The 26,586-nt window shown below is 38.7% G+C and overlaps 1 protein-coding gene across 10 annotated transcripts in view; it reads right to left on the bottom strand.

The window, feature by feature from the left end:
* The window catches only part of FHIP1A (FHF complex subunit HOOK interacting protein 1A), a 368,975-nt gene that overhangs the window by 163,275 nt on the left and 179,114 nt on the right, over positions 1–26,586 (bottom strand). For 8 of the 10 annotated variants that reach the window (XM_072621248.1, XM_072621251.1, XM_072621243.1 and 5 more), the window contains one exon: positions 10,155–10,385. The exons of the other annotated variants lie outside the window; for them this stretch is intronic. In XM_072621248.1, the coding sequence (XP_072477349.1) occupies positions 10,155–10,259 (105 nt within the window). In that variant the 5' untranslated portion in view covers positions 10,260–10,385. The remainder of the gene's footprint in view (positions 1–10,154; positions 10,386–26,586) is intronic. 10 annotated transcript variants of the gene reach the window in all.

The following is a 26,586-nucleotide window of genomic DNA, read 5'->3' as shown; positions in this document are numbered from 1 at the left end:
AAATTATAAAGAACATGTTTGGCTCTAAAGAACAGGTATAAGAAACCACTGTAAGCCACTCCTTTGCAGAGATAGGGTATCTATGGATATGAAACATTTCATTCTACATTAGTTTTTTTTTCAAGGTATTGATAGGTTTAGCTGATTTTTTTCCCTTCTTCCTTTTATTCTTTTTTAAAAAATAATTATTTGTTTTAAGAGCTAGCTATCTGGGTGGGGGGAAAGAAGAAATAGCAGGGGAAATCTAGGTGATGTAGAAACAAAAACTACTAATAAAAATTTTTTCAAGGTTCAGTCAAGGTTCTAAGACTTCTAAGAGCAGAGGTTTCTAACCTGTGGTCCATGGACCCCCACAAGGTCTATGGATGGACAGATTTCAGGAGTTATATAAATCTGAATAAGGAAAAAAAATAAATTTTTCTCTTTTTATTTTCAGCAAAGAAATCTGGGTTAAGTGACTTGCCCAGGGCCACACACAGCTAGTAAGTTTCAAGTGTCTGAGACTAAATTTGAACTCAGCTCTTCCTGACTCCTGGGCTGGTGTTCTATTCACTGCGTCATTGAGCTGTCCCTAAATCTTGATTTTTCACTAACTTCTAACCAAAATTTTGCATTTCCTTCAAACATTTAATAATATAATTCTGAGCGGTTCATAGGTTTCACCAGATTGCCAAGAAAGTCCATCACATAAAAAAAAAAAAAAAAGATTAAGAACCTCTGCCCAAGTTGTCCCTTTCCTGATTCCCCTACTTATTAAGATTCTCTTCAACTAATTAGGTACGTACTGAGTTCTTACATGTTGTATCCCACAAGAGGACTAGAAGCTGCTTGGGCCAGGGACTATTCTTCTTTAATTTCCCTATCTCCAGAGCCCAGTGCTATACGGTATGCCCAGAAGATACTGGATCAATGTTTTTTAGACTGAACTAGCTGTAGCAGCCTCAAAGTCCTAAGACCAAAGCTTGAGGTCCAGTTCTGACACTCATCAGCTATGTGCCCCTAGGCAAGTCACCAAGATCCCTAAGTTTCATTTTCCTTATTTGTACAATGGGAATAACCATATTTTTAAAACTACCAACTTCACAATGTTGTTAGAAGGAAAACACCTGTGTGAGTGTCACTAGTAAAAACTTTTTTAAAAAGTTTTTTTAAACACCAACTTGGGGTATTTACAAACAGGAATTTACAAATAGGGAAAAAAAGTTTTATTCATTTAGAGAAAGGGTTCTTAGCCTTTTATTTCTTTGACATAGGTCCTTTTGGCAGTCTGGTGGATCCTATGGACCCCCTTCTCAGAACAACAGTTTTATTGCTTACATTCCTAATTAAAAGAAAAGCTAAATTTCAGTTAAAGATTAATGAAAATAAAGATGCCACATTTTTTTCTCCATCCAAGTTCAAAGACCTCCCCCAATGAAATTTAGCCATGAACTTCAGGTTAAACATCTCTGATTTAAAAGCATTCTCATTCAATCCATCCATCTGTCTGTCCGTCCATCAATAAGTCTTTATTAAATGTTCACACAGTGCCAGGAACAGGAAATACAAAGACAAAAAAGAAATAGTCCCTGTCTTCAAGGAGTTTGCAATCTACTGGGGGAGATGATAGATACATACGTGTATATATAAGCATACTTATTCATATGTTTTAGCATACTTATATGTTACATATTATATTTAAAGTAATAAATATACTTCATATATATTTAATATACAATATATCATCATTACAACTATATGTTTGATATTATTTATATAGTTATAATGATATATTATTATAAAATGCAATAACAAATAACATATTGTATTATACTTATATATTGTATATTAGCACATATATCCATAGGATTACAAAGGAAACCAATTATATTGAAAGTTATAAAAATATGAAGGGGAAAAAAATTCATGAACTCTAGGTTAAGAACCCCTGATCTGGTCCACTTTGTAATTCTACATGAGGAAAAGTGTGCCCCAAGATAGGGAAAAACTACCCATGATTACACTGAATGTAAAGTAGAAAAGTCAAGGAGAACCCAGACCCTCTGACCCCAAGTCCAGAGTTTTTCCTATGGCACCACAAGGGCTTGTTACTCAGGTTCCAGGTCAGCATCCCTATACAGAGAAAAGAAATTGAAACACTGACAAGTAGTACAGCCATGGCAAAATAAAATAAAGCTTTCTTTCCTCCATGACAAGGGGGAAGCAATTTAACAAATTTTAAAACTCCTTAATATTCTAAGCTTACATGAGCAAGAGTGAAACTTAGGAAGTAAAACTGACTCTCTGATGCCAAACAGATAGAAACCTCTATAAAGGGATAACTGTTCACTTGATTTTAAATAAACAACGAAAGAAACAATGGCCTAGTCCAATGGGTGAATCCACATTTCTTAACTGCTTTAGGACAAACCCACAAGAAAAGAAGGAATTCCGATGAACAGAAAGCCTTAGACTAAGGGGGAATAAAAGTTAAAGGCTGTCCTACAATCCTAGAGCTTCTGTTTTTCTATTTTTATCTGGACCTCTGATTTTTTTTGGTGTGGGAAATTCCTACTACAGAAACTCCCCTTCAGTGCTATGGACTTCTAATTCTTCTGTAATTTAGAGTCTCTTTGCTGCTGAGAGAGTAAAAAGACTGGCCCTTGGTCAGACAGCTAGTCAGTCTCCAGCTCTACCTCTAAGCTCCTATCTGTCAGAGAAAGACTAAAGGTGGTCTTCCTGACTCCGTGGTCAGCCCTCTAGCCAGAACAGCTATTGCCTCTCAGTACTATGTAAAGAAATTTAACAATTTTCTAGGCGGTCCCATAGCAACTGAGAAGTGTGTTTGTCTTTTCCTTCTTTGCCATTATAGCCTTGGAGTCTTCTACAATTCTGGTACCATTTGGGCCTAGAACTAATTTCCTGCTCTAATCCACGCCCATAAAATTGTTATGGTGGCTTCAGAAATAGAGCTTAAGTTTGCTAAAGTAAGTAAGAAGATTAAAGAAGATAGCTCATATCCTCCAACTGAAAAATGGTCAAAGGATATGAACAAGCACTTTTCAGAATTAGAAATCAAAGCTATCAACAGTCACATTTTTAAAATGCTCTAAGTTGCTATTTATTAGAGAAATGCACACACCTATCAGATTGGTTAATGTGAAAGGAAAATGATAAATGCTGGAGGGGATATGGAAAAATAGGTTCACTAATGCACTGCTGGTTGAGTTGTGAACTGGTCCAACTCTTCATTCTGTAGAACTATTTGGAACTACACCCAAAGGGCTATAAAGCTGCCCATACTCTTTGACCAAGCAACACCACTACTAGGCCTGTATCTCAAAGAGATAAAAGAAAACAGAAAAGGACCTATATGTAAAAAATTGCTTATATTCTGTGGTGGTGAAGAACTGGAAATTGAGGGGATGCTCATCAACTGTGTGTTCATCCTTTGTTGCCGAAGAAGACCATGCCATCAGAGAAATGATGACACGACTTGCACTGGACTTTGTTTTGAGTGAGGGAGGGCTGTGCAGGTCACCAGCCTCACTTCTCCTCCTGAGCCACCTGAATCCAGTGACGAGATATTCATCAGGATGACTGGAGATGACCCAGCATGAGGCAGTTGGGGTTAAGTGACTTGCCCAAGGTCACACAGCTTGATTGGGATGGAATACTATTTTGCTATAGGAAATGGTAAGCAGGATGCTTTCAGAAAAACCTGGGAAGTCTTATATACTTATATACTGCAAAATGAAGAGAGCAGAATCAGAAGACTACGGTACACTCTAACAGCAACTATGGAAGACTTGGCTTCTGGGATCAATGTAACGATGCAAGAGTGTTCCAAAGGACTCATAGTGAAAAATGCGACCCACCTCCAAAGAGAACTGACCAGCTCTGAGAGCAAAGTGTGGCACACTCTCTTCACTTATTATTATTTTTTTGCAACATGACTAATACATAAATATTTTTTTCATGACATCCTGTGCATAATGAGCATCATGTTGCTTGTTTTCTCAATGGGTGGAGGGGCTAAAGGCAGGGAAAATTTAGAACTCAAATGTTAAAAAGAAATAAATGTCAAATAATGTTCTAAAAACTGAAAGATATTTTAAAAAAAGAAAGAAAAGTGCGCTGAATTGAATTGAAACAAACGACAACCAAAAGACAGCTAGCTACTCAAGCTCTGAGTTAGGAATATTTCCAGCAGCAAGGATCAAATGTATCATTGTTTGTTTATTATAACCCCAAAGGACCTGACAAATATATAAATCCATTTGAACATCTGAAATTAAATCTCACTGAAAAGAGCAATAAATGTAGGCTGTAGACATGGCTGCACACAAATTTTTTATCTTTACGATTACTTAATTACTATTAATCATCGTCATTACAGAATTTCAAAGTTGAAAGATATTTCAGCTACTGGCTAATCCAACACATACTCAGAAAAGAATTCCCAATGTGATATACGCCGACAGTGGTCCTCCAGCTTCTTCTCGAAGAGAGAAGGAATCTACTACCTGATGATTCAGGCTCATTCCACCTTTGGATAGCTCTAAATTGTTCTAAAATTCATCCCTGCACCAAGCCCTACATTTGATACTTTCGAACTTCCATCTACAATGCTAGCTGACATTTATATCATACACTGAAGCAACATACATTCATTTTCTCATTTGGTCTTCAAACAGCCATGTGAGACAAGTGCTATTCTTATCCCTTATTTATAGATAAGAAAACTGAGGCTCGAAGAAATTAAGTGACCTGATCACATCTAAATATTTTAAGATTCAGAAACTGTACAGTGGAACTAATACATGATAGTTCTGGAAACAGACATTGCTGCCTAATACATTTCTGCTACCAGTCCCACCAGTATATCAACAATGCCCTTAAGTGAGGGAGGGGCACAGGAAGAAAAGGAGAGAATGGAAATGAAGAAGGAACAGAAGGAAGGATGAAGAGAGGAAGGAAAAGAAAAAAGAAAGGAGTAAGGAAGGGAAGAAGGGAGAAGGCAAGGAAGGAAGGGAGAAAAGGAAGGAGGAAGGGGAGGAAAAGAGAAAAGAAGAGAGAGAAGGAGAGAGGAAGAAAGGAAGGGAGGGAGGGAGGGAAAAGGAAGAAAAGGAGGAAGAGAAAGAAAGGATGGAGGGAGGAAAGGAGGAAATAAGGAGGAGGCGAAGAGAGAGAAGGGAGAAAGGGAGGGAGGGAAGAAAGAAGAATGGAAGGGGAGAGGGAATGAGGGAGGGAGAGAGGAAAGGAAGGAGGAAGGAAGGGAGAGAGGAAGGAAGGAAGGAAGGAGGGAAGGAAGGAAGGAGGGAAGGAAGGAGGGAAGGAAGGAAGGAAGGAAGGAAGGAAGGAAGGAAGGAAGGAAGGAAGGAAGGAAGGAAGGAAGAGGAGGAAGGAAGGAAGGAAGGAAGGAAGGAAGGAAGGAAGGAAGGAAGGAAGGAAGGAAGGAAGGTGCTCTTGAGAGGCTTTGGTTCATTTCTAACTCCTTGGCAATTGCTCTTTGTTCCATGAGTATGGATTACAGACAAATCACTATGTTACAGACCCTCAGTACATACACCATTCACTTTGGTTAGTCTTAATCCTCTCCTTTTCCCTCAACTCTCAGAACCTTCCCCACCTCTGCCAGACACCCCCCCCCCCACCTCCAGCCAAAAAAAAGGCTATGGTGCAGAAAATTCTAATCCCAACCTTGCTAACATCAGGACCCCTGCCCAGAATATCTATCTGCCCTTCGCTCTCCATCTAGCCAAACCTTATATACATCCTGCAAACTTCGACCTAAGTGTCCCTTCCTTCAGGAAGACTTCTGACCGCTGGAACACACAATCTCTGTCCTCTCTGCTCTGAAACCCTCTACCTATATATAGCACTCAGTCAGCAATCATGACCGTGTAGTACACCCTACATTAACTGCTCTGCATAGCTGCTGAATGTATATGTTTGGCTATTGTGTGCTGGTCAGCCAATCAACAAGCATTTATCGTGTGTTTATTTACAGTTAGGTTTAAACTTCCTTGAGAGCAAGGGCTGAACATCCTACATACATATATATATATCTTACAGCCTATCATAACAATATGCATACTGTCGTCACTAAGTTATAATAAATCTAAATGTGGAAAGGAAGGGAACTCAGAGACCATCCAGTCCAACTCCACCATTTAATAGATGAGTAAACTGAGACCCAGGGAGTTAAAATGACTTCTCCAGAATGACATGGCTAATCAGTGTCAGAGTTAGATTTTGAATTCAGGTCCTCTGATTGCATAAACAGTGCTTCTTTTCCTACACTATTCCATTCCCCGTAATGTTTCCACTCAGTAAATATTTGCTAAAGGAATACACAACTTATCCCTTATAAATGAGTAGTTCTTACCCTGAAACCTTAAGAGGTCCATGGAGAAATTTCAGGGGATTAGTGAATTTGAGTGGGAAAAAATTTCATGTTTATTTGATAATAATTTATTGCCTTTGTAATTCTATGTGTTTTCATTTCAAAGCTGAGGTCATTTGCTGAGAGCTCTAACTGGTATGGCTGACTAATGACTCTTGACTAAATGCATTAATGGCAGGACCAAAGACGTAAGATAATCCACAATGACAGATAATCCTAAAATCATTTCTATTACATGTTGAAAAGAGCATTACATTATTTTTTTTTATTTACATTCATAATCACGGTGTGTTTGTTTGTTCGCTTTTTCTGGGGTAAAGCTGAAAATTTGAATACATCAGGAAAATGGGAGGAGATAAGCAACCCAATAGGTTCCTCTGCTTTAGAGAAAGCAGGCCTATGTCTCCTAATTTGTCCTAGGCTAGCCATAGGGTTGATTATCTACACAATTTAATCCAGAGTAGACTTAATATTTTATAGAAAAGAAGTGGAATGAAGAGAAACTACAAGATCATTTCCTTCCATTCTGGAAAGAAAAATCCTATCAGCAGGTTGCTAAAAAGGAAAAAGGATTAAATGAGAGACAGATATACATACAGGAAGTACAGAGCAAGAAATGAATGTCAAAGCCAGCCTTCATGAGGAAAGAAAAGGAAGCAGGAGGGAAAAATGATATTTTCACCTTAGGATACCCAAGTAATTACACCTAAGATTGAGTTCTTTGGGGGATTTTCTTTTGAAAATTTGTTTAAAAACTACCTCAGTTCTCCATTTGCCTTTGCTGAAATAGATCTGCCCTCAATTTCCTGAGCAAAGCAGTTAGAATTTGACAGTAAAGAGCCAGGCAGAACTGCAAGCGTACAAGAAATACTGGTCGTCTTTCTCCAGATACCGGCAAGGAGCCAGAGTGTAGAAAATGCTCAGAAACAGGATGGATTCTGCTCATTTTTTTAATCTAAATTGTGTTCCCTGTAATTGCAGTGATTTGCAGGCTCGGTGCTTTCTTTCCCCCCACATGCTGTTTCCGGGACACAGGAAGGTAACTAGGCAGTCATTAAAAACCTGTCTCATAAATAGCCACTTACCAACTCAACTGGGGAGAGTCATGCTGGACAAGTAGTAAAGAAAGACAATTTTATTTGTTTTATTCCCTGTGTGCTCTCTGTGGAAAAGGTGAGCTGGTAAATTTTCTGAATGCTCCACCCTTAATTATTCATACAAACAGAGCTGGTAAGATTTTCAGATCATCCCAAACAGCTAAGATGACAAAAAAAAAAAATCATCCATCTCTGTCTTTGTAGTGTAGACATTACATGCATAGACTTAAGATAACTTATACCTAAATCACTTAAATCTAATCGCACACACTGAGACCTGTGGTTCAAGACTTAGGATGAGATTGGGACTGCTGTTCAGCCATGTCTGACTCTTTGTGAGCCCTTGGATCATACTGCCCATGGGGTTTTCTTGGCAAAGATACTGGAGTGGTTAGACATTTCTTTCTCCAGTGGATTAAGACAAATACAGCTTAAACAACTTGCCCAGGGTCACACAGCTAATAAGTGTCTGAGTCAGATTTGAACTGAGGTCTCCTAACTCCAGGTCCAGCATTCTATGCCTTGTGCTGCCTCGGTTCCCATAACGTCCCTACTTCTCCAAGGAAGATTTTAAAGTGAGAGCCTGAAAAAGCCTTAGCCTAAAATGGCCACGATCTCCCATGGCATGCTGGGCCATCTCCAGTCAACCTGATGAATATCTGGCCACTGGACCCAAAAGACTCTAGAGAAGAAAGTGAAGCTGGTAACTTTGCACCAGCCTCCCTCACTCAAATCAAAGTTACTTTCAAGTGTTGTCATCACCTCCCTGATATCATGGTCCTCTTCGAAAACAAAGGACAAATACAATCCTTCCTAGGTGCCTCCTTGAGTTTGGGGTAGGAAAGAAGAAAAAAAAAGAAATGGAAGTATCTGATGTCTATGAAAAGGTGGGAAGTCATATATAAGCTAACTCATTTCTTCTGTTCACAAGAGCCAATATTTTACTCAAGAATTATTTTACAATCTTCATCTTTTTTCAAGGCTCATCTCAACTGCCTCTATGAAGCCTCCCCTGATCTCCTCCAGCTTCCTCTTTTTCCTCTACAAAATTTCCTATAATATTTTGTTCGGTACTTTCCTTTGCCCATATTATCTTGTATTACAATTTTGTGTATGTGTTATGTAAGGCAGTGGGGTGAAACAAGAATTGAATGCTCGACTTGAAGTCAGGATGAGCTAAATTCAAATCCTGACTGAGACATTTACAAGCTCTGTGACCCTGAGGATATCACTTAAGTCTCAGCTTCAGTTTCCTCATCTGTAAAATGGGAATAAGAATAAGATCTTTCTCCCAGGATGGTTGAGAAGATCAAATGAGATGACATGTAAAGTGCTTTAGAGCCTTGAGAAAAGAGACTGATTTTTGATCTGTGCATGCCTAGCATACTGCCCTGCACATAACAGAGCTTCAATAAATATTTGCTGAATTGAGCTGAAACCACCTAAGTATCCTTGTTGTGATCTGAGCAATGTGCAGCCCCCTAAGGACTAGACTTGGAATCAGAAAGACCCGGGTTCAGATTGCACCAGCAATGCTCATTAGCTCTGGTCCCTTCTCTGAGCCTCACTTTTCAATCGGTAATTTTTTTTAAACTGGAACTGTGATTTTATTGTTACATAGATTTCACAAAAACAAAAATGCTACCCGGCTTTACATTCTACATAGTCTTAGAAAGCCACCTAAGCCACTGTGACTTATTAAGGGTCACAGAGACATTATGTGATGGCTTCAGGTCTTCCTGACTCCCAAGTCAGCAACTCTGCTGCCCTTCTCCACAAATTAGGGATGATAATTTGTTGTTGTTCAGTCTTCATGACCCTATTAGGGGTTTCCTTGGCAAAGATACTGGAGCGGTTTGCCATTTCCTTCTTCAGTTCATTTTACAAATGGGGAAACTGAGGCAAACAGGGCTACATGAGTTGCCCAGGGTCACACAGCTCTCTGAAGATGGATTTAAATTCAAGTCTTTCTGACTCCAAGCCTGGCACTCAATTCATTGTATCACCTAGCTGCCCAGTGTTAATAATAGTTGCATTATTTCATAGTTGGTGTAACTATCCAATAGGGCAGCTAGGTGGTGCAGTGGATAGAGCACCAGTGCAGGAGTCAGGAGGACCTGAGTTCAAATCTCACCTCAGACACTTGACACTCACTACTGTGTGAACTTGGGCAAGTCACTTCACCCCAATTTGCCCCATCCTGGGTCATCTCCAGTCATCCTGATGAATATCTGGTCACTGGATTCAGGTGGCTCTGGAGGAGAAGTGAGGCTGGTGACCTGCACAGCCCTCCCTCACTCAAAACAGTCAAGTGCAAGTCATGCCATTATTTCTCTGATGGCATGGTCTTCTTTGGCAATGAAGGACAAACACACACACACAACTCTCCAATGAGGATGTATGTAAAATGTTTTGCCAACCATCAGTACCATGTAAAAGTAGACTGCACTATTTTTGGTATTCTTTCTGATTGACCCAGAGACCATTCTGAGGCAGAAAGAAAGAAATCAATTCTGTGCCAACCCTGAAGAGAACGGCTCCATTTGTTTGTAAGCCCAGCCCAGATCTCTGATAGACAAGTATGAGAGGGAGCTGGTTCCTATGAAGCAGAACCTTATATCTATCTCAGCCAGCAAGAATATACAGTTTTTCCTTAAATATATTATTACCTGTGCCCAGTGATTTTTAAATACTATCATGCATGTTTCTGGGTCAACTCCCTGCAGGCTGACAGCCTGCTGGATTTTGCTGCCCCTGGCAACCGATGACATCATAAACCTTCCTAAGGTTTGATGTTCCTAAGTCATATTTAATTTTCGGTGAAAACTTGGAGTGCCATCGCTGAAATTCAAGTGTCACATCGGACAAGACGTCTCATCACATTTGTCACTTGCAGAAACCTGGAATGACAACAACAAAAATGCATCTCATTATATTCTGTCTATCAAAGTTTGACCCCATCCCCACACTGAACTGGAAGGTCCAGATTCTGAGCATCGTGACTCCATTGCAAAGAATAAACAAATCAGCCGAGAGGGAGAGAGAGGGAGAGAGGAGAGAGAGAGAGAGAGAGAGAGAGAGAGAGAGAGAGAGAGAGAGAGAGGGAGGGAGGGAGAGAGAGAGAGAGAAAGAGAGAGAAAGAGTATCATCCTTAGTTGGTTCTTAAAGTTTCCTCTTAGTTCATACATGCTTCTTGTAACCAAAGAGAACAGAATGATGATGAATATCAGCCTAGAATTCCCTTTCATCCCTGCTAAATAACAAGTGAGAAGCACTGTGGCTCAGTGGCTAGAGCACCAGCATTGGACTTAGGAAGACCTGGGTTCAAGTCTCATCCCTAACAATTTATGGTTATTTATTTATGGTTAACACCGACTCTCCCAGTCCTTAGTGTTCTACCTCTGAACTTACTTTGTATTTGTTTTGAGGAACAAAACATCTCTTACTCATCTGTGTACATCTTGCTTCCCTCTACTAAAAGGTAAGCTTCTTGAGGGTGGGGATTGTTTGGTTTTTATCTTTGTATGCCCAGCATCTAAGGCCTGAGATACAGAATAGAGAAAGGAACTCCGTAAGTATAATTTCCCAGATGAGGAATTCCCTCTACTGACAGAGGCTGACACTTTTTTGCAACTTATAAACAGAGCTGCAGAAAGTTGTAAGAAGACAGGTGGCTTGCCCAAGGTCACACAAATAGCATGAGTCAGATGCTAGACTTCAAACTAACTCCTGCTCTATGTTACGGAGAACCCCCTGCCATCTGGCACACGGTAACTGACTAACAAATGCCTATGAAATTAAATTAAAGTGCTTACCACAAAGGTTTGTGTGAAGTGTTTTGTAAAGTGCTATATTAATGTTAGGTATTAGAATTAATACCGAGAGAGGTGGCTCAGGGAATACAGTGCCAAGTCAGGAAGACCTGTATTCTAATCTGGTCATAGACATTCACTAGCTCTGTGACCCTGGGCAAATCAATTAACCCTGTTTGCCTCAGTTTCCTCATCTGCAAAATGAGCTGGAAAAGGGGATGGCAAACTACTCCAGTATCTTTGCCAAGAAAATCCCAAAAGAGAGCTGGACATGACTAAAACGACTCAACAACAAATTAGGATTATCATCAATGGCTTCTCAGATTTATAAAACAGAATCCCAGACTGAGATTCAATCCAGCTCTGCCTGTATCTAGGTGAGGTTGTATCTGGCCCACTTGTCAATACAAGCATCACAAATGCTCAGGTTTCTTAAGAGTCAACACAATATAGCAAATCTTTAATAAACTTTGTTTTACTTTGGCTGAAAGAAGTCATGAGTAGAATTTATTTGGCAGGACCCAGAGTGTCGGTATTTTTGGGTCCCGAGCACCCCAAACCTCAACATTTATGGTTCCCTGATCTCAGCATATGGTTCCCTGACCAGGAAACACTGTTAATCTCAAGTTCTTCTTCAGCCAAGACTAGAAGATGAGGAAACTTAGGCACGATGACATTAAATGACTGGCCCAGGGCAATAAAAGTTATAAATGGCCAAAGGATATGAATAAGCAATTTACAAAGGAAAGCATCCAAGCTATCCACAACTATATGAAAAAATGTTCTAAATCATTAATAATTAGAGGAACTCAAATTAAAATAACTTTGAGGTTCTACCTCAGACCCATCAGACTAGCCAAGATTAATAAAGAGGAAGATGACAAATGGTGAAGGGGTTATAGGAAAAGGGGTCCACTGTGCACTGTTAGTGAAGCTATAAATTATCTAGCTACTCTGCAAAGCAGTTTAGAACTATGCTCCCAGAGTTACTAAACTATGCATACCCTTTGATTCAACTATACAACTTACTTAGGTCTATATCCCCCCCCAACCAAAAAAAACCAAAAAACAAAGCGAGAAAAAAAAAGTTCTAGATGGATAAAAATATTCATAGCAACTCTTTTTATGGTAGCTAAAAATTGTAAAACAAGGAGTTTACCATCGGGGGAATGGCTAAACCAATTGTGGGCTATGAATATAACGTAATATTATTGTGCCATAAGAAACGTAAAATGGACAGTTTCAGAGGAAACTGAGAAGAGCTCTATGAACTGATTCAGAGCAAAGAAAGAGAGCAGAACTAGTAGGTAAGTCTATATAATGATGACAACATTATGGAGGAAACCACTTGATGACAACGATAAACCATGAATCAAAAAGGAAGGAAGATGAAAGACACTACTCCCCTCCTGCCAGAAAGGCGATGAACTCAAAAAGTGAAAACATTCTTGTACATGGTCAACGTGAGAATTTGTTTTGCCAGACTATACATGTATTTATCATGGTTTTTTTTTATTTGTTGGACAGGGTGATGGGAGTGTTAATGGAAAGGAAAGATTAATAAAAGAAAAAAAAGATAAGCAGGATTTTTAAAATTATGAATAGCCATGTTTTCAAAAATTTTGTACTAAAAAAACCAAAACATTTTATTATTATGGTTCTTTCAACAAGCTATAAATATCTATTTATGTTATAATATTTTATTTTGTGTTTAATATTGGTTTATACATTAATAAGATTGCAACAAGTTCTAAAAAAGACTACATATTAAACTTAATGATATAAGAAAAAACTTCCCTGAGTAAAAAAAAAAACAAACAGCATCCCAAAATCTGGGTCCCATAATGTTTACTATATTTATCAATGAATGTCAGAGCAGAGCTAGTGGACTCAGCAGCTACACACAGCAGAGTCACTGACACTTCAAATTCTAACTGAACTTACAAATCAGAGAAATGGTCCCTGAAGAAAGGGATGGGGTAGAGGAGGAAGGGGAGGCAGGGTCCACTTTTGTTTACCAAAGAAAAGCAAAAAACAGTCAAGATTTGTTGGTTTGGTTTTTTTTTTTAATGGACTTAACAGATGGAACACAAGGAGGTGCTTGCTGGCACACATGGAGAAAAAGAGAATAAGCCAGTCTGATACTAAAGTAATCCAAGCTACAACCTACCCAACAAATAGGCGCTCATGGAGACTTTGATTAAAGATGGACCTACAATCTCCTGAAGCAGCTTATTTCATTTTTGGAGACCTCTAATTGTTTCTTCCATCAAGCATGAATTCGCCTCTATCCAGAAACTGAAAGCAAATCTAATAGCCAGAGAGCCAGGACAGATTTTGCACGAGCTCAGTTGGGCCTTTACAAAGTCCTTAGAACAGTGTGTCACATTTTTAAAGAACTATGAACTATCTGAGGAGGACTCCTAGAAAAGCAGCTATAGAAAAGCAGAGAAGGTTAAAAAACAGGACCCATGAGAACAGGCTTAAAGAATTCAAGCTAGACCAAAATAAATAAATAAATAATTTTGAACTGTCGGAGCACACAAAGGTTCATTGGAAGGCAGGCACGGCTTGGTCATTCAATCCCAAACACACCAAAACAGAGAAAATGGGCCTTACCTGCCAATTTAGCCTAAACAAAAGGAAAAATTTTACTGCAGCAAATGGAACTCCATTTTAGAACAGGTTTACCACAGAAGTGGCAGGGGTATACAAAACAAAAAAAACCTGACTTATCTTCAGTATTTAACACTAGGGGTGGAGGGAGAAGGGAGAGCTCGGTTACATTCTTTCTGTTCACAAGTAGTAGACTAAGGACATGAGGCATGCCTCCAATGTGACTTATAGGGCTAATGAGTTTGTTATTTTTCCCCTCTTTCTTTTTAATTCTTGGTTACAAGGGTTGGCTCACTGGGCAGCAGAGGTGGGAGGGCTATTAAGAACTGAAGCTGTTGCTCTTGACAGAGGGCTGATAGACCTCATGATGAGGTACACATTTTTTGGAAATGGTCAACACAGGAATTTGTTTTGCTTGACTATGCATAACTAACTATTATAAGAGTTTTCTCTTCTTTTTTTCCCCAAAAGGGGTGAGAATGGAAGGAAGAGAAAATAGATTTTTGTCCAATGGAAAAAACAACATAATTATAAAAAAAGGGATGTAGGTGCTCTTAAAACCAAAAGTTGCCCATAACAATGAAACATTTAAAAATAAAGCATCAGAGGGATTAGAAGAAACAATCTGCTCTCTTTGAGAAGGTTGAAAAGGAGAGAATTATATAGAAACTTCAAAGGCAAAAAAGATACTTTCCCATTTTGAGAAAGGACAGTGTACATTTTAAAGAACTGGAGACATAATTAACATGACAGAAATGCAGAAAAATGGAACTTTTAGAAGTAAATTAACATGTTCCATGGGTCTGTTGCCACAGTATAGTTACAGCTGATACGGGTCTCTTTGTTGCCACCAGTGTCATGAATGTTTTTAATTCTTATTAAAGGATCATAGGATCATAGATTTGTATCTGGAAAGGACCTTAAACATCCTCTAGTTCAACACCAGAGAGGCTAAGTGGTTTGTCTATTCACACAGAACCAGGATTAAAATGGAAGAAAGAACAGGGGAAAAAACAAGCACTTATTAAATGCCTAATGTTTCAATAAATTAGTAAATGTTTATTAAGTGTCTGTATGTCCCAGGCACTGTGCTAAGTGCTGGGCATATATAAAAGGAGGCAAAATTCCGAGCCTGCCCTCAAGAAGCTTCAGTCTAATGGAGCAGCTTACACCAGGTACTATGCTAAATGCTTTACAAAGATTATCTCACTAGATCCTCACAACATCCGTAGGAAATAGGTGATACAATTATCCCCGTTTAGAGGTCAAATGATTTGTCCAGGGTCACACAGAGTGTAAGGGTGGATTTGAACTTAGGTCTTTCTGACTCCAGACCCAGCACTCTATCCACTGTACCATCTAGCTGGCTGCCTGGGATTCTAAATCCACTGTCCACTCCAACATGATGCCTGTAGTGTTCCCAGACTGGCAACCACAAAACGTAATCAAGGGAAAACTGGTATCACAGAGATGAGTTTCTGCAGTGGCAAGAAACTCAGGATTTATTGAAAGGATTAACCAAAAACACCAACATTTAATTTCTAGTCCTTAAGTTTCAAATGAACCTCTTGAAGGTATGTAATTTCTGCAACCATACTTTTATAAGGAAAAAAATTGTATCATTTCTGATCTGCAGTCATTTGTTAAGTTTTATTGTTTATACCAATGGTGTCAAACTCAGGTAGAAATGGGGACCACTAAATTATATGACAGGATCCCTGCAGTACACATACTGACTTAGAAAACCATATATGTTTACATATTTCTTTTTTATTACTACATCAACACATTAAAATCAGATAGGAACTACATTTTAACATGGTTTGGGCCACACTTGGAAGTGTTTGACATGTTAGACACCTCTGGTTTACACCATAGTCGTTTGCCCATATAGTCCCCATAAATAAATCTCTCCTTTGTAACAAAGAAAAGCAACCACAATTCCAACTTCAGTGGAGAGTGCATGCATTACTCTGTATCTATAGTTCCCCACCAATGGAAGAAAATGAAACATTGCTTTATATTTTGTCAAGTGCTTTTCACTTTTCATTTTAATACATAATTTTATGTTTTTTAATTTCATGTAAAAACAATTATAATTCATTTTTTAAAATTTCAATTCAAAATTCTCTCCTTTCCCATCCCCTACCTTGAGAAGGCAAGCAACTTGATGTAAGTTATACATATGCAGTCATGCAATACATATTTCTATATTAGTCATGTTGTAAAAGAAAACAGAGAACAAAACAAAAGAAAAAGTTAAGAAAAATGTTCAATCTGCATTCAGTTTCCATCAGTTCTTTCTCTGGATGCAGAGAGCATTTTTCATCGTAAGTCCTTCATGATTGTCTTGGATCTCTGTATTGCTAAGAATAACTAAAACATGTGCAGTTGAGCACTGTATAATACTGCTGTCATTATACGCAATGTTCTCCTGGTTCTAACTTCACTCAGCATCTGCTCATGTGAGTCTTATAGCACAATAGCATTCCATCACTATCACATACCACAACTTGCTCAGCCATTCCCCAACTGATAGACATCCTCTCAATTTCCAATTCTTTGCCACTACAAAAAGAGCTGCTTTAAATAGTTTTTATATGGAGGTTCTTTTCCTTTTCCTTTGATCTCTTTGGGAGACAGACCTAGAAGTGATATTGCTGAGTCAAGGGGTATACACAGTTTTACAGTCCTTTGGGCAGAGTTCCAAATTGCTCTCCAGAATGGTTGGATCTGTTCACAATTCCACTAATAATGTATTAGTGCCCCAATTTTCCCACATCCCTTCCAACATTTTTCATTTCCTTTTCTGTCACGTTAGCTAATCTGACAGGTGTATGGTGGCACCCCAGAGTTGTTTTAATTTACATTTCTCTAGTCAATAGTGATTTAGAGTATTTTTATATGACTATAGATAGCTTTGATTTCTTCTTTTGAAAAGTGCCTGTTCATATCCTTTGATCATTTATCATTTGAAGAATGGCTTGTATTCTTAGAAATGTGATTCAGTTCTTTATATATTTGAGAAATGAGGGAATCTTGCTATACTATAAAATTTTCCCCTAGTTTTCTGCATTCCTTCTAATCTGAACTGCATTGGTTTTGTTTGTGCAAATAACTTTTTAATTTAATGTAATCTAAATTATCCACTTTATATTCTGCTGGGCTCTCTATCTCGTTTGGTCATAAATTCTTCCTTTATCCATAGATCTAGCAGGTAAACTGTTCCATATTCCCCTAATTTGCTTATGGTATCATCCTTTAGGTCTAAATCACGTAATCCACTGTGTTATCTGTTTCTTTTTTATGGGTAAGTTCATCCCATTCACATTCACAATTATGATTACTGTGGATGTTCTTCCATCCTACCTTTTTCCCCTGTATAGTCTTTTTTACCCTCCTTTCAGCTTGTTCCTCTTCAAAACTGTTTTGCTGCTGATAATTGCCTCCCTCAATCTACCCTCCTGCCAGTGCATCTCTCTTATCCCTAAATTTTATTTTTGGATATCCCATCATAGTCAACTCACACCCATGCCTTCTGTCTATGTATACTCCTTCTAACTGCCCTAATAATGATCAAGTTCTCAGGAGTTACAAGTATCATCTTCCCCAAATGTAAACAGTTTAATCTTACTAAATCCCTCATGATTTCTCTTCTGTTTACCTTTCTGTGTTTCTCTTGAGTCTGGTATTTGAAAGTCACATTGTCTAATCAGCTCTGATCTTTTCATCAGGAATCCTTGAAAGTCCTCAATTTCATTTCATTAAATGTCCATATTTTACTCTGAAGGATTATACTCAGTTTTTATGGGTAGGTGACTCTTGGTTGTAATCTTAGCCCTTCAGAATATCATATTCCAAACCTTCTGATCCTTTAATGTATAAGCTGCTAAATCCTTCCTTATCCTGATTTTGGCACCATGATATTTGATAATAGGTCATTTTTAAAAGCCTTTAAGTCTAGAAAGCATTTATTCCAATTTATTTGGAATAACTGTCCTAAACATCATATAACCATGCAAATTTCAAAGTATTTTTTTTTATTTCAATGAGGATGAAAACGGGAACCAAGTCTACCATCTGGAATATTTTTGTTTGCTTTAATAGCCAACAGTAAACTAGAAAACATTTTCCTTTCCAGCACCAGAATTCTAAAATTCTTCCTCAAAGGTTCTTTCTGAGACTTACAATAATAAAACCTCACCTATCCAGATAATGTCCATTGTCTATCCATCAGTAACCAGATTGTATATCCTCTATCAGACTAGTTAAGAAAACACCTAAAGACTTCACACAATGATAGTTGGCAGAAAAGATCTCACATGCTCAATCCTAAGGGGGAAAAGTGGAAGTAAAGATGGGGAAGCATATAAACTGGAACTCACAAGGGAGAGGAATATCTAGAGATTCTACAAATTAAAATGATAGCATGAAAGATATAGGCATAAAAATACAGATCAAAGAGCTGGATATTTTCCACTTTCTATTTTATTCCCATCTTAACAAAGCATTAAGGTACTGAAATATCTCTAGGGTAATATAAAACTGAGAGAAAAAGACCGATTCTCCATATTCATGAGAGATTTATGGGAACATATTTCCTCGAATATCAAGTTTTCCAATATATTTTCTATATTCTGCTGTTACCAGAGTTTGCCTCTTTTTTTCCTTTCTTTTTTTGCAGCTATTCTGGGACTTTCATTTAACTCCCAGGAAGACCCCAGCTGTAATTCTCAAGGAAAGTCCAAAAAAATCAAAGCCATGCAAAAAAAAAAAAAAAAGGTATAATAAGAGGAGATAACACTGGCAGGTTCAGAGGATCACAGACTGCTGCTGGAAGGGCCATCTAATCCAACCCCTTCCTTTCCTAGACATGGAAACTGAGGCCCAGAGGGGAAAAGATTTGCCCGAAGCCACATGAATTGTAGCTCATACAAGATCTAGGTCTCCTTATCCCAACTCCTACTCTCACAGATAATGAACTGGGTCTCCAAAGTCTGACAGCTCCATCTCCTTCTCAGAGTTTGAGGGGGTACCTCGAGGAGTCAGGGATGCTTCTCTACAGTCAGCTCAAGTACCCATGGGTGTTTCCACAGCCCACCACAAAGACTGTCAGAGAAGAATAAATTGAGTTTTTAGAAAGAGTTATTTACCAAGGTGATACTATCGGAAGAAATAATGCAAGTACACCCTTTTCCCACAGGTATACAGAGCATCCAGGAAAAAGTGAGGTAGCGCTTAGAAAGCAAAGTGGCAAACGGGTCGCTCATATCTCCTGATTGTTGGAAGTCATTTTCTCCCACTTGTGGGATGCTCAAATTCTCCTCAGGCATGAGGGAATTTCTTTGCTGGGTTGTTTTTGTTGATTCTTGGGTCAGGTTTTATCCATGGCTCCCAGGGCATATAATGCCATAACCCTATTCCATTCTCAGGATCCTTTGGTGCTCCCAATGTCCTCCTCTGGTTAAAACAGGGGAGGGAAAGAGATCTGGTTAAGGAAGTTCTCCACCTCCATGAAATTCCTCCTTAGGAAAGTGCTGGAAAGCTATATTTTCTCCAATTTCTATCTATTGAGATATGAGATTTATGGGAACATATTTCCTTGAACATCAAGTTCTCCAATATATTTTCTATATTCTGTTGTTACCAGCCTTTACCTCTTTTCATCCTTTTCTTTTTTGTAGCTATTCTGCAAATATGCAAATAAATATAGTAGGTGGAATTCCATTCCACCTACCTTAATGCTTTTAAAAAAGACCCACAGTGCAGAATGAAATCCCTAGCCAATTGGAACAAACCTTTCATCTGGTATCCTTTGGGAAGGGGGTGGTGATAGAGAATAAGCATTTATATAGCACCAACTATATGCCATGCAACTGTGCTCTGCAGTTTACAAATATTATTACTGTGTTGACCCTCACAACCCTGAAAGGCAGGTGCTGGTATTATCTTCATTTTACAGTTGAGGAATCTGAAGCAATTAGTAATTAAGTGACTTACCCACGGTAAATGTCTGAGGTCAAATCTGAACTTGAGTCTTGTTGACTCCAGACCCAACGCACTGTGCTACAGAGCTGCCTCAGCCTGTATTTCACCAGATTGCTTTCAAGGACTTTTCATGCTTAGTCTAAGGCTCATGCTGAAACTGACTGGGCATGTTTCACCTACTCCAAGACAGGGTGGGTTGAGTAAATTATTCACCTCATCCATACACACACACACACACACACACACACACACACACACACACACACACATTGATTAAGAATATCTAGGACCTACAAAGACTTGTATGAACTGATGCTAAGAGAACCTTGTACACAATAACAGTCATACTGTGCAATGATTTTGATAGACTTAACTTGTCTCAGTAATGCAAGGTTTTAAGGCAACTCCAAAAGATTCATGATGGAATACACTATCCACATCCAGAAAAAGAACTATGGAGTCTATATGGAGAATGGAGCAGACTACTTGTTCCCTCTTTTTGTTTTGTTTTGTTTTTTCCTCCCATTCAAATTCTTCTTTACAACATGACTAATGTGAAAACATGTTTCATAAGAATGTATATGTAAAGCCTGTATCAGATGGCATGTCATCTTGGGGAGGGGGAATGGAGGGAGGCAGAGAAAATTTAAAACTTAAAAGTTTTTGGAAGTGAATATTGAAACTAAAAATAAATGAATTTTAAAAAAGAGACTGGGCCTGACGTTTCAGGGTGTAAGGCAACTATCTACAGAGAGGAAACTCTATCATGGTTAGTCTACAGGGTCACAAAAGCTAGCATGTGTCTGAAGCGAGGCTTGATCTCAGGTTCTCCTGGCCTTGAGGCTGGCTCTCTGCCCACTAAGACATACTGTCTCTCTAACATACATATATACATACATACACACACAGTATAACTTCATTGAGTATTACTTATATAAGCTATTTCCATCACGCCATACTTCAATAAAACTAGAAAGACAGGCAGGAGGCAGATTTGGGGGGTTTTCTTGGACCAGTCTCTTGATTTCATGGGCGCAGGGGACTCTCAATGGAGAAAATCCTTCTACCACCAGTGCAAGACAGCAGCATCCCTTCAGCTGCAGTTCAAGACTTGTCTGGAGGCAGCTAAGGCCATAAAGACTCTATTAATAAGGGGTAGGAATTAAGGCTGGGCCTTCCTGACTCTGAGATGCTCCACCTGCTCCACTGCCCTGCCTTTAAGCCCTATTTGTAGAGGGCTTTGAATGCCAGACTGAGGATTCTGTCTTTATAACAGACACAATGGGAAGCTGGTGTCTTAGACATCAGTGTTACGCTTCTTACCCAAGCACAAGTATTCTTTCCAATCCTCTCCAAGCCCCCAGTCCTGGAACCATGAACCACAATCAAATCAACTCTTTCATTCATTAATGGGATGCAGCAATCTACTTCTCGATGGCCCCCCTTGACATCCCTAGAACTTTGCAGGTCCAATACTCCTCACTGGCTATTCTGCTATGGGTGCTGTTTCCCCCAAAGGCTCTTGAGGGCAAGGATTGTTGTTGCTCTTACACTTGCATTCCCAGAATTTGGTACCATGCTTGGCATGTAATAAATTCTTAATCAATACTTGTATTTTCATTCCTTCATTTAAGTATACCTGGGCATAAAAGATAGTTGCTTTGATTCCTTATCCATATTTTTCCCCCAGACCTAAATATCCTAATGTGACTTACTGTCACATTTAGAAAACTAGATCAATTTTTAAAAATTAAGTATTTCAGTAAATATACAAATACAGACACAGACAGATATAACATCTGATTTGATAGAACATGATTATGGTTATGTGATTTGACATAACATGATTCCCAAATGTTTCAACCCATTCTATCCTCTGCTATTTTTAGTTAAACTGTCCCGAAAAGTGAAATCTTAGGACAAAACTCTCTATTATAAGCTCCTGTTAATAAGCTTTCCAGGCCCATAGATATGCAGAAGTCCCATGAAAACCAGCTTTATTTTTATACCTGAGACCTCCATCACAGAAATTTGAAGAAGAGGATTTCTCTCTCTATAAAAAGAAATCTTAAACCACTGAAAAATAAGTATTTCTTTTCTAAATACTAGGCTGTTAGAATGTTCAAAGGCAGACCTGAAAAAAAATTATATAACTGAGAACCTGAGATTTGAGCACAGATTTCATATAATGGTTTTATATGCTCAAAATAATAGCATAAAACAAGAAAAAAATGGGAGACCTATCTAAAGAGATCATGTAATTACCTCCTCTTTTATCCCTCTTCACCATCATAAATAAAACACATTTCTTCCTTAAGGAGAAAATTACTAGAACAAATCCTGCTATGGAGACTTCTATCCCTGTCCTCAGAAGCTTATACTCTAATTGGAAGATCAAAAACTTTTCATGAGCAAACAAATACAAAGTAATTTCAGAAAGTGGAGAGTACTAACAACCACGAAGACCAGAAAAGTCTTTGCATATGATGTACCTGAGTTGAGCCTCTGAGGAAGCTATGAATTATATAAAGCAGCAATAAGGAGGGAATGTCTTCCAATAACAGATGGGAGTCAGTGCAAAGTCATCAAAGTAGGAGACAGGATATAACACACAAGAAACAACAAATGGGCTAATATAGCTGAAATATAGATTGTTTAAAGGGACTAATATGGAATAAGTTTTTCCAGTATGTCACATTATGATTCAGCTCTCCTAAACCTAAAATGAACAAAGTTTCAAAATAAGTCCTTTGTCCTTGGAGACTTTGTCAAAAGAGGAATACTTAACATGGCCCAAATGGAATTCATTATTTTCCCCCATAATGGTGCCTTCCTCCTAACATCCCTGTTACTGTCAAGAGAACTACTCTCTTCCCTAGTCACCCAGCCCCACAAGCTTGGGGTCATCTTCAATTTCTCTCTCTCACCCGAATGCCCAAGCTGTTACCCGTCTTGTTGCTTCAACATTCTTAACATTTCTCATTTACCTCCTCATCTCTCTACCCACACGGTTACAACACCCAGCATAGGGTTCAAACTGGGGAAAAGCCCTAAAACACAGTAATAAGTGAAAAGCCATAAAAACTTAAAATTTGTGAAAGGTGCAAGCCTGAACTTGGTGACCTGTTTACAAATCATAACTTAGATACTAAATCATAACTTAGACACTGTGTCAAAACTTAAGATACTATGACCTATGAAAACCAGAACAAGAATATTGTGACCAGGACATGATCAACATACAAGCTTATGTTTGGGCATAACATTGACTTAATTCCCAAGCTCATTACTAAGCAGAAAACCAAAAATATCCACCAATCAGTGGTGATGCACTCTCTAGCACCTCCTGCCTTTGTCTGTTTTCCATAATTACCACTGGGATTTGTGGGCTCTTCGGCGGGGATTCACAAAACTGTCTGGCTGCCACCCCTGACTGAAGATTGCCACTGTTTTTAAGTATTCATAATAACTGATTAGACTACCACCTATAATCAGTCTAGAGCTCCTTGGCCCCTTCCTTTGGTATCAAAAGAACACCCCATGGTTATGGGGGAGGTACGCAGTTCCCCAGCCAGGGGAATTCCAGACCTTACACCTAGTTCAAGCCCTCCTCACCTCTTGCCTGAACTAGTGCAATAGCCTTCTAAATTATATTCTACTTGGAAGATAAAAAGTAATTTCAAGAAGTGGAGAGTACTATATCAGGAAAGGTTTGTATAGGATGTGGTACCTGAGCTGAGCCTCCAAGGAAGCTATGAATTATAGGAAGCAGCAGTAAGGAGAGAATGTCTTCCAATGGGAGTCAGTGACACACACACACACACACACACACACACACACACACACACACACACACACACACACACACACACACACACACACACCCTACCTCCCCACCCAAAGAACTCCTGTGGCTCCAATCACTTCCAGGATCAAATTTTAAAATACTTTCTTTGGCTACAAGTACTCTACAATCTGCAAATAGCCTGCACTTGTAGTTCCTCAAGAATGACACTCCATCTCCCTTTCTCATGCCTGGAATACTCTTCCCCATCTTTTCTTGGCTTCCCTGGCTTCCTTCAAGAGTTAGCTTAAACTCTACCTTCTGTAGAGCATCCTTCCAGGTTACCGTGGCTGCACAGGTCAGCCTTTTTCAGGTCATCTTCCACTTACTTTATACATAGTATTTGTACAGACCAAGTTGTTTACAAGATGCGTCTCCCATTACAATGTGAGCTCCTTAAAGAGCTGACTGTGTTTCTGCCTTTCTTTGTATCTCTAACAATTAGCATGTTGGCATGCAACTAAGAAGCAATTTATTAAATACTTGTCAACTGATCAAAAATGCATCTGCTATACAGGAAAATTCACTGTAAACAAATCAAAAAAATGTTTCCTCTATGGAATATGGAAATAATTTTGTTATAACAAAATTCTCTTTATAATGTCATTATTGTAATGGCATTCAGCTTTTGCTCTTTTTTTCATGATAGTATTTCTCACACATAACTCAAAAGAATTAGAACCAGGCAAATCTAATCTAATTAAAGACAATAACTGGGTCTTTGTTCAGCAGACTCACTAGTTGCTGCCAGCACTAGCCAAGGGACAGCTCACTCAGCTCTGGGTGGGATAGAACTCTGCATAGCCTCTTGTTAGATCCAAACTAAACATATCAAAACTCTATTACTACAAAATCTGCTTATCATGTACAATTCCATCTAAAGGTGAAGCTTTTTCAAATATTGGGAACAGCTGAAGAGGAAGAAGTCTCATGCCCTCAATTATAACTAATAGTGGAAGAGTAAAAAATACATTTGAGGTCAGACTACTGCAGCTAACCTCGGGCTTGAAACCAATAAAATCTTATTACGCCTAAATTCTCAATGCTCAATAATTCCCTGGCCTAGTTTTTTTTTCTCCTTAAACACCAACATATCACATAGCCATTTTTAGCTGTAAGAAAAATAGTTAGCAACTAATACTGCCCTTGATAATTCCCCAGGCCTCCCTCAAACTACCCCAAGGATTGGACTTCTACATAGTCATGGAGAGCAGCATGGCTTCTGTGTTCAGTCTGTTGTGAGCTATTTTTGGTTGGAGTATATGAAGAAAACGTTGCTTCATACAGATATGTATGAAAGGGGAGAAGTATTTAAAGAGGCAACTAATTTCTTAATTTTATTATAGAAATAGTTTTTATTTTGCATATCCCCTAAAAGAGTCTTGGGGAATCTCATATACTTTGAAGACTGCTAATCTATTCTAAACATCTCATTTTACAGAGGAGGAAACTGAGTCCTGGAGATGCTAACTCACTTGAGATAGCACAAAAGATTACTTCTATATCTCGATATCTTTGGACAATTTCATAAACTTCCCAGAGTCCAAGAACCCTCAACTATACAATGAGAGGGCTGAAAAAGATGTACTCTTGAGTTTTTTCTAATTCCAGGTCTATGATCCTATGACTATTTTACCTAAGTCCTTCAAATACGAGAAGACAGACAGCTGGAAGACAGCATGATGTCATAGATAGGGGACTGGGCTTGGAGTCAGGAAGGACAAGGTTCTAATCCCTACTCAGACACTTGCTGGGTATGTGATCAAAGATGGGAATAATATGTAGCACCTCCTTCACGTTGTTGTTGTTAGGACTAAATGAGATAAGGATATATAAAGCACTTTGCAAATCTTAAAGCACTGGATAAATGTTAATTACAATTATTATTATCCATCATAGCTCTCTGCCCCAACTCAAGTCTTTCCTTCTTCAAGCAGACACGTCTACTTTGTTCAGTTATTCCCGATATGGCATTCACCATCCTAATCACCTCCTTGGGTTGTGATTCAGCTTGTTAATATCAGTCCTAATCAATATGGAGCTCATTAGGTTCTAGGCGTAATAGACAGTATAAATAGAAAAAGACAAACTAATACGCTAAGACTTTTTCAATAGCTTCCTGTTATCTCCTGAATAAATATTATACCTCACACACTGCCCTTTGCCTATAACATCACCACCAACCCCGACTGGGCCCAGGCAATTCCTACCTAACTTTCAAGATCAAGGTCCATTAGAGTCTCCCTACAAGAAGCTCCCCTGTACTCATCTGCCTAGTTACAAGTTTCTTTCCCTCTTTCCTCTAGATCCTCATAAAGCTTTCTCTATACCCTTAAGCACATTCTCCCTTACTATGATAGCTATTTATGTGCACAGGATGAGAGAGAGAAAGAAAGAGACAGTAATAGAAACAAAGATCTATGAAGCATTTACCATGTGCTACACCTGGTTAAGTGCTGGGGAGGCAGATACAAAGAAAGAAGGCAGCCTCTGCCCTCTAGATTAGATTCTAATAAAGGAAGACAACACATAAATAATTAGCAGGGGGGTGGATCAAGGTATAAAGCCACCGGAGAGGAGGAAGAGATATAGAAGAAATGCAGAGAGGAGAATCATGGTTGAAGTGTCGCCTAGCTATGACTCTCAGGTATGAAGTTCACTAGTCAGAAGAGCAAAGCTTCACAGCAGATGTTCCTCCAGGGTTGGAAAAGAGTTGGTAAGAAGGAGGAAGCCAAGTTTTGAGTGAATTGGGGCATAGTTGGAGCAACTCCTGAAAAAATAGTTGAAAAGTCATTATATTAAATTACCAAAAAATTATTTTATTGAATTACAGAAATTTGG

The sequence above is a fragment of the Notamacropus eugenii genome, chromosome 6 (genome assembly GCF_028372415.1).
Source record: "Notamacropus eugenii isolate mMacEug1 chromosome 6, mMacEug1.pri_v2, whole genome shotgun sequence".
NCBI classification, from domain to species: Eukaryota; Metazoa; Chordata; class Mammalia; order Diprotodontia; family Macropodidae; genus Notamacropus; species Notamacropus eugenii.
The sequence above is the reverse complement of the archived record's forward strand: the minus strand, read 5'-3'. Positions and strand labels throughout refer to the sequence as shown.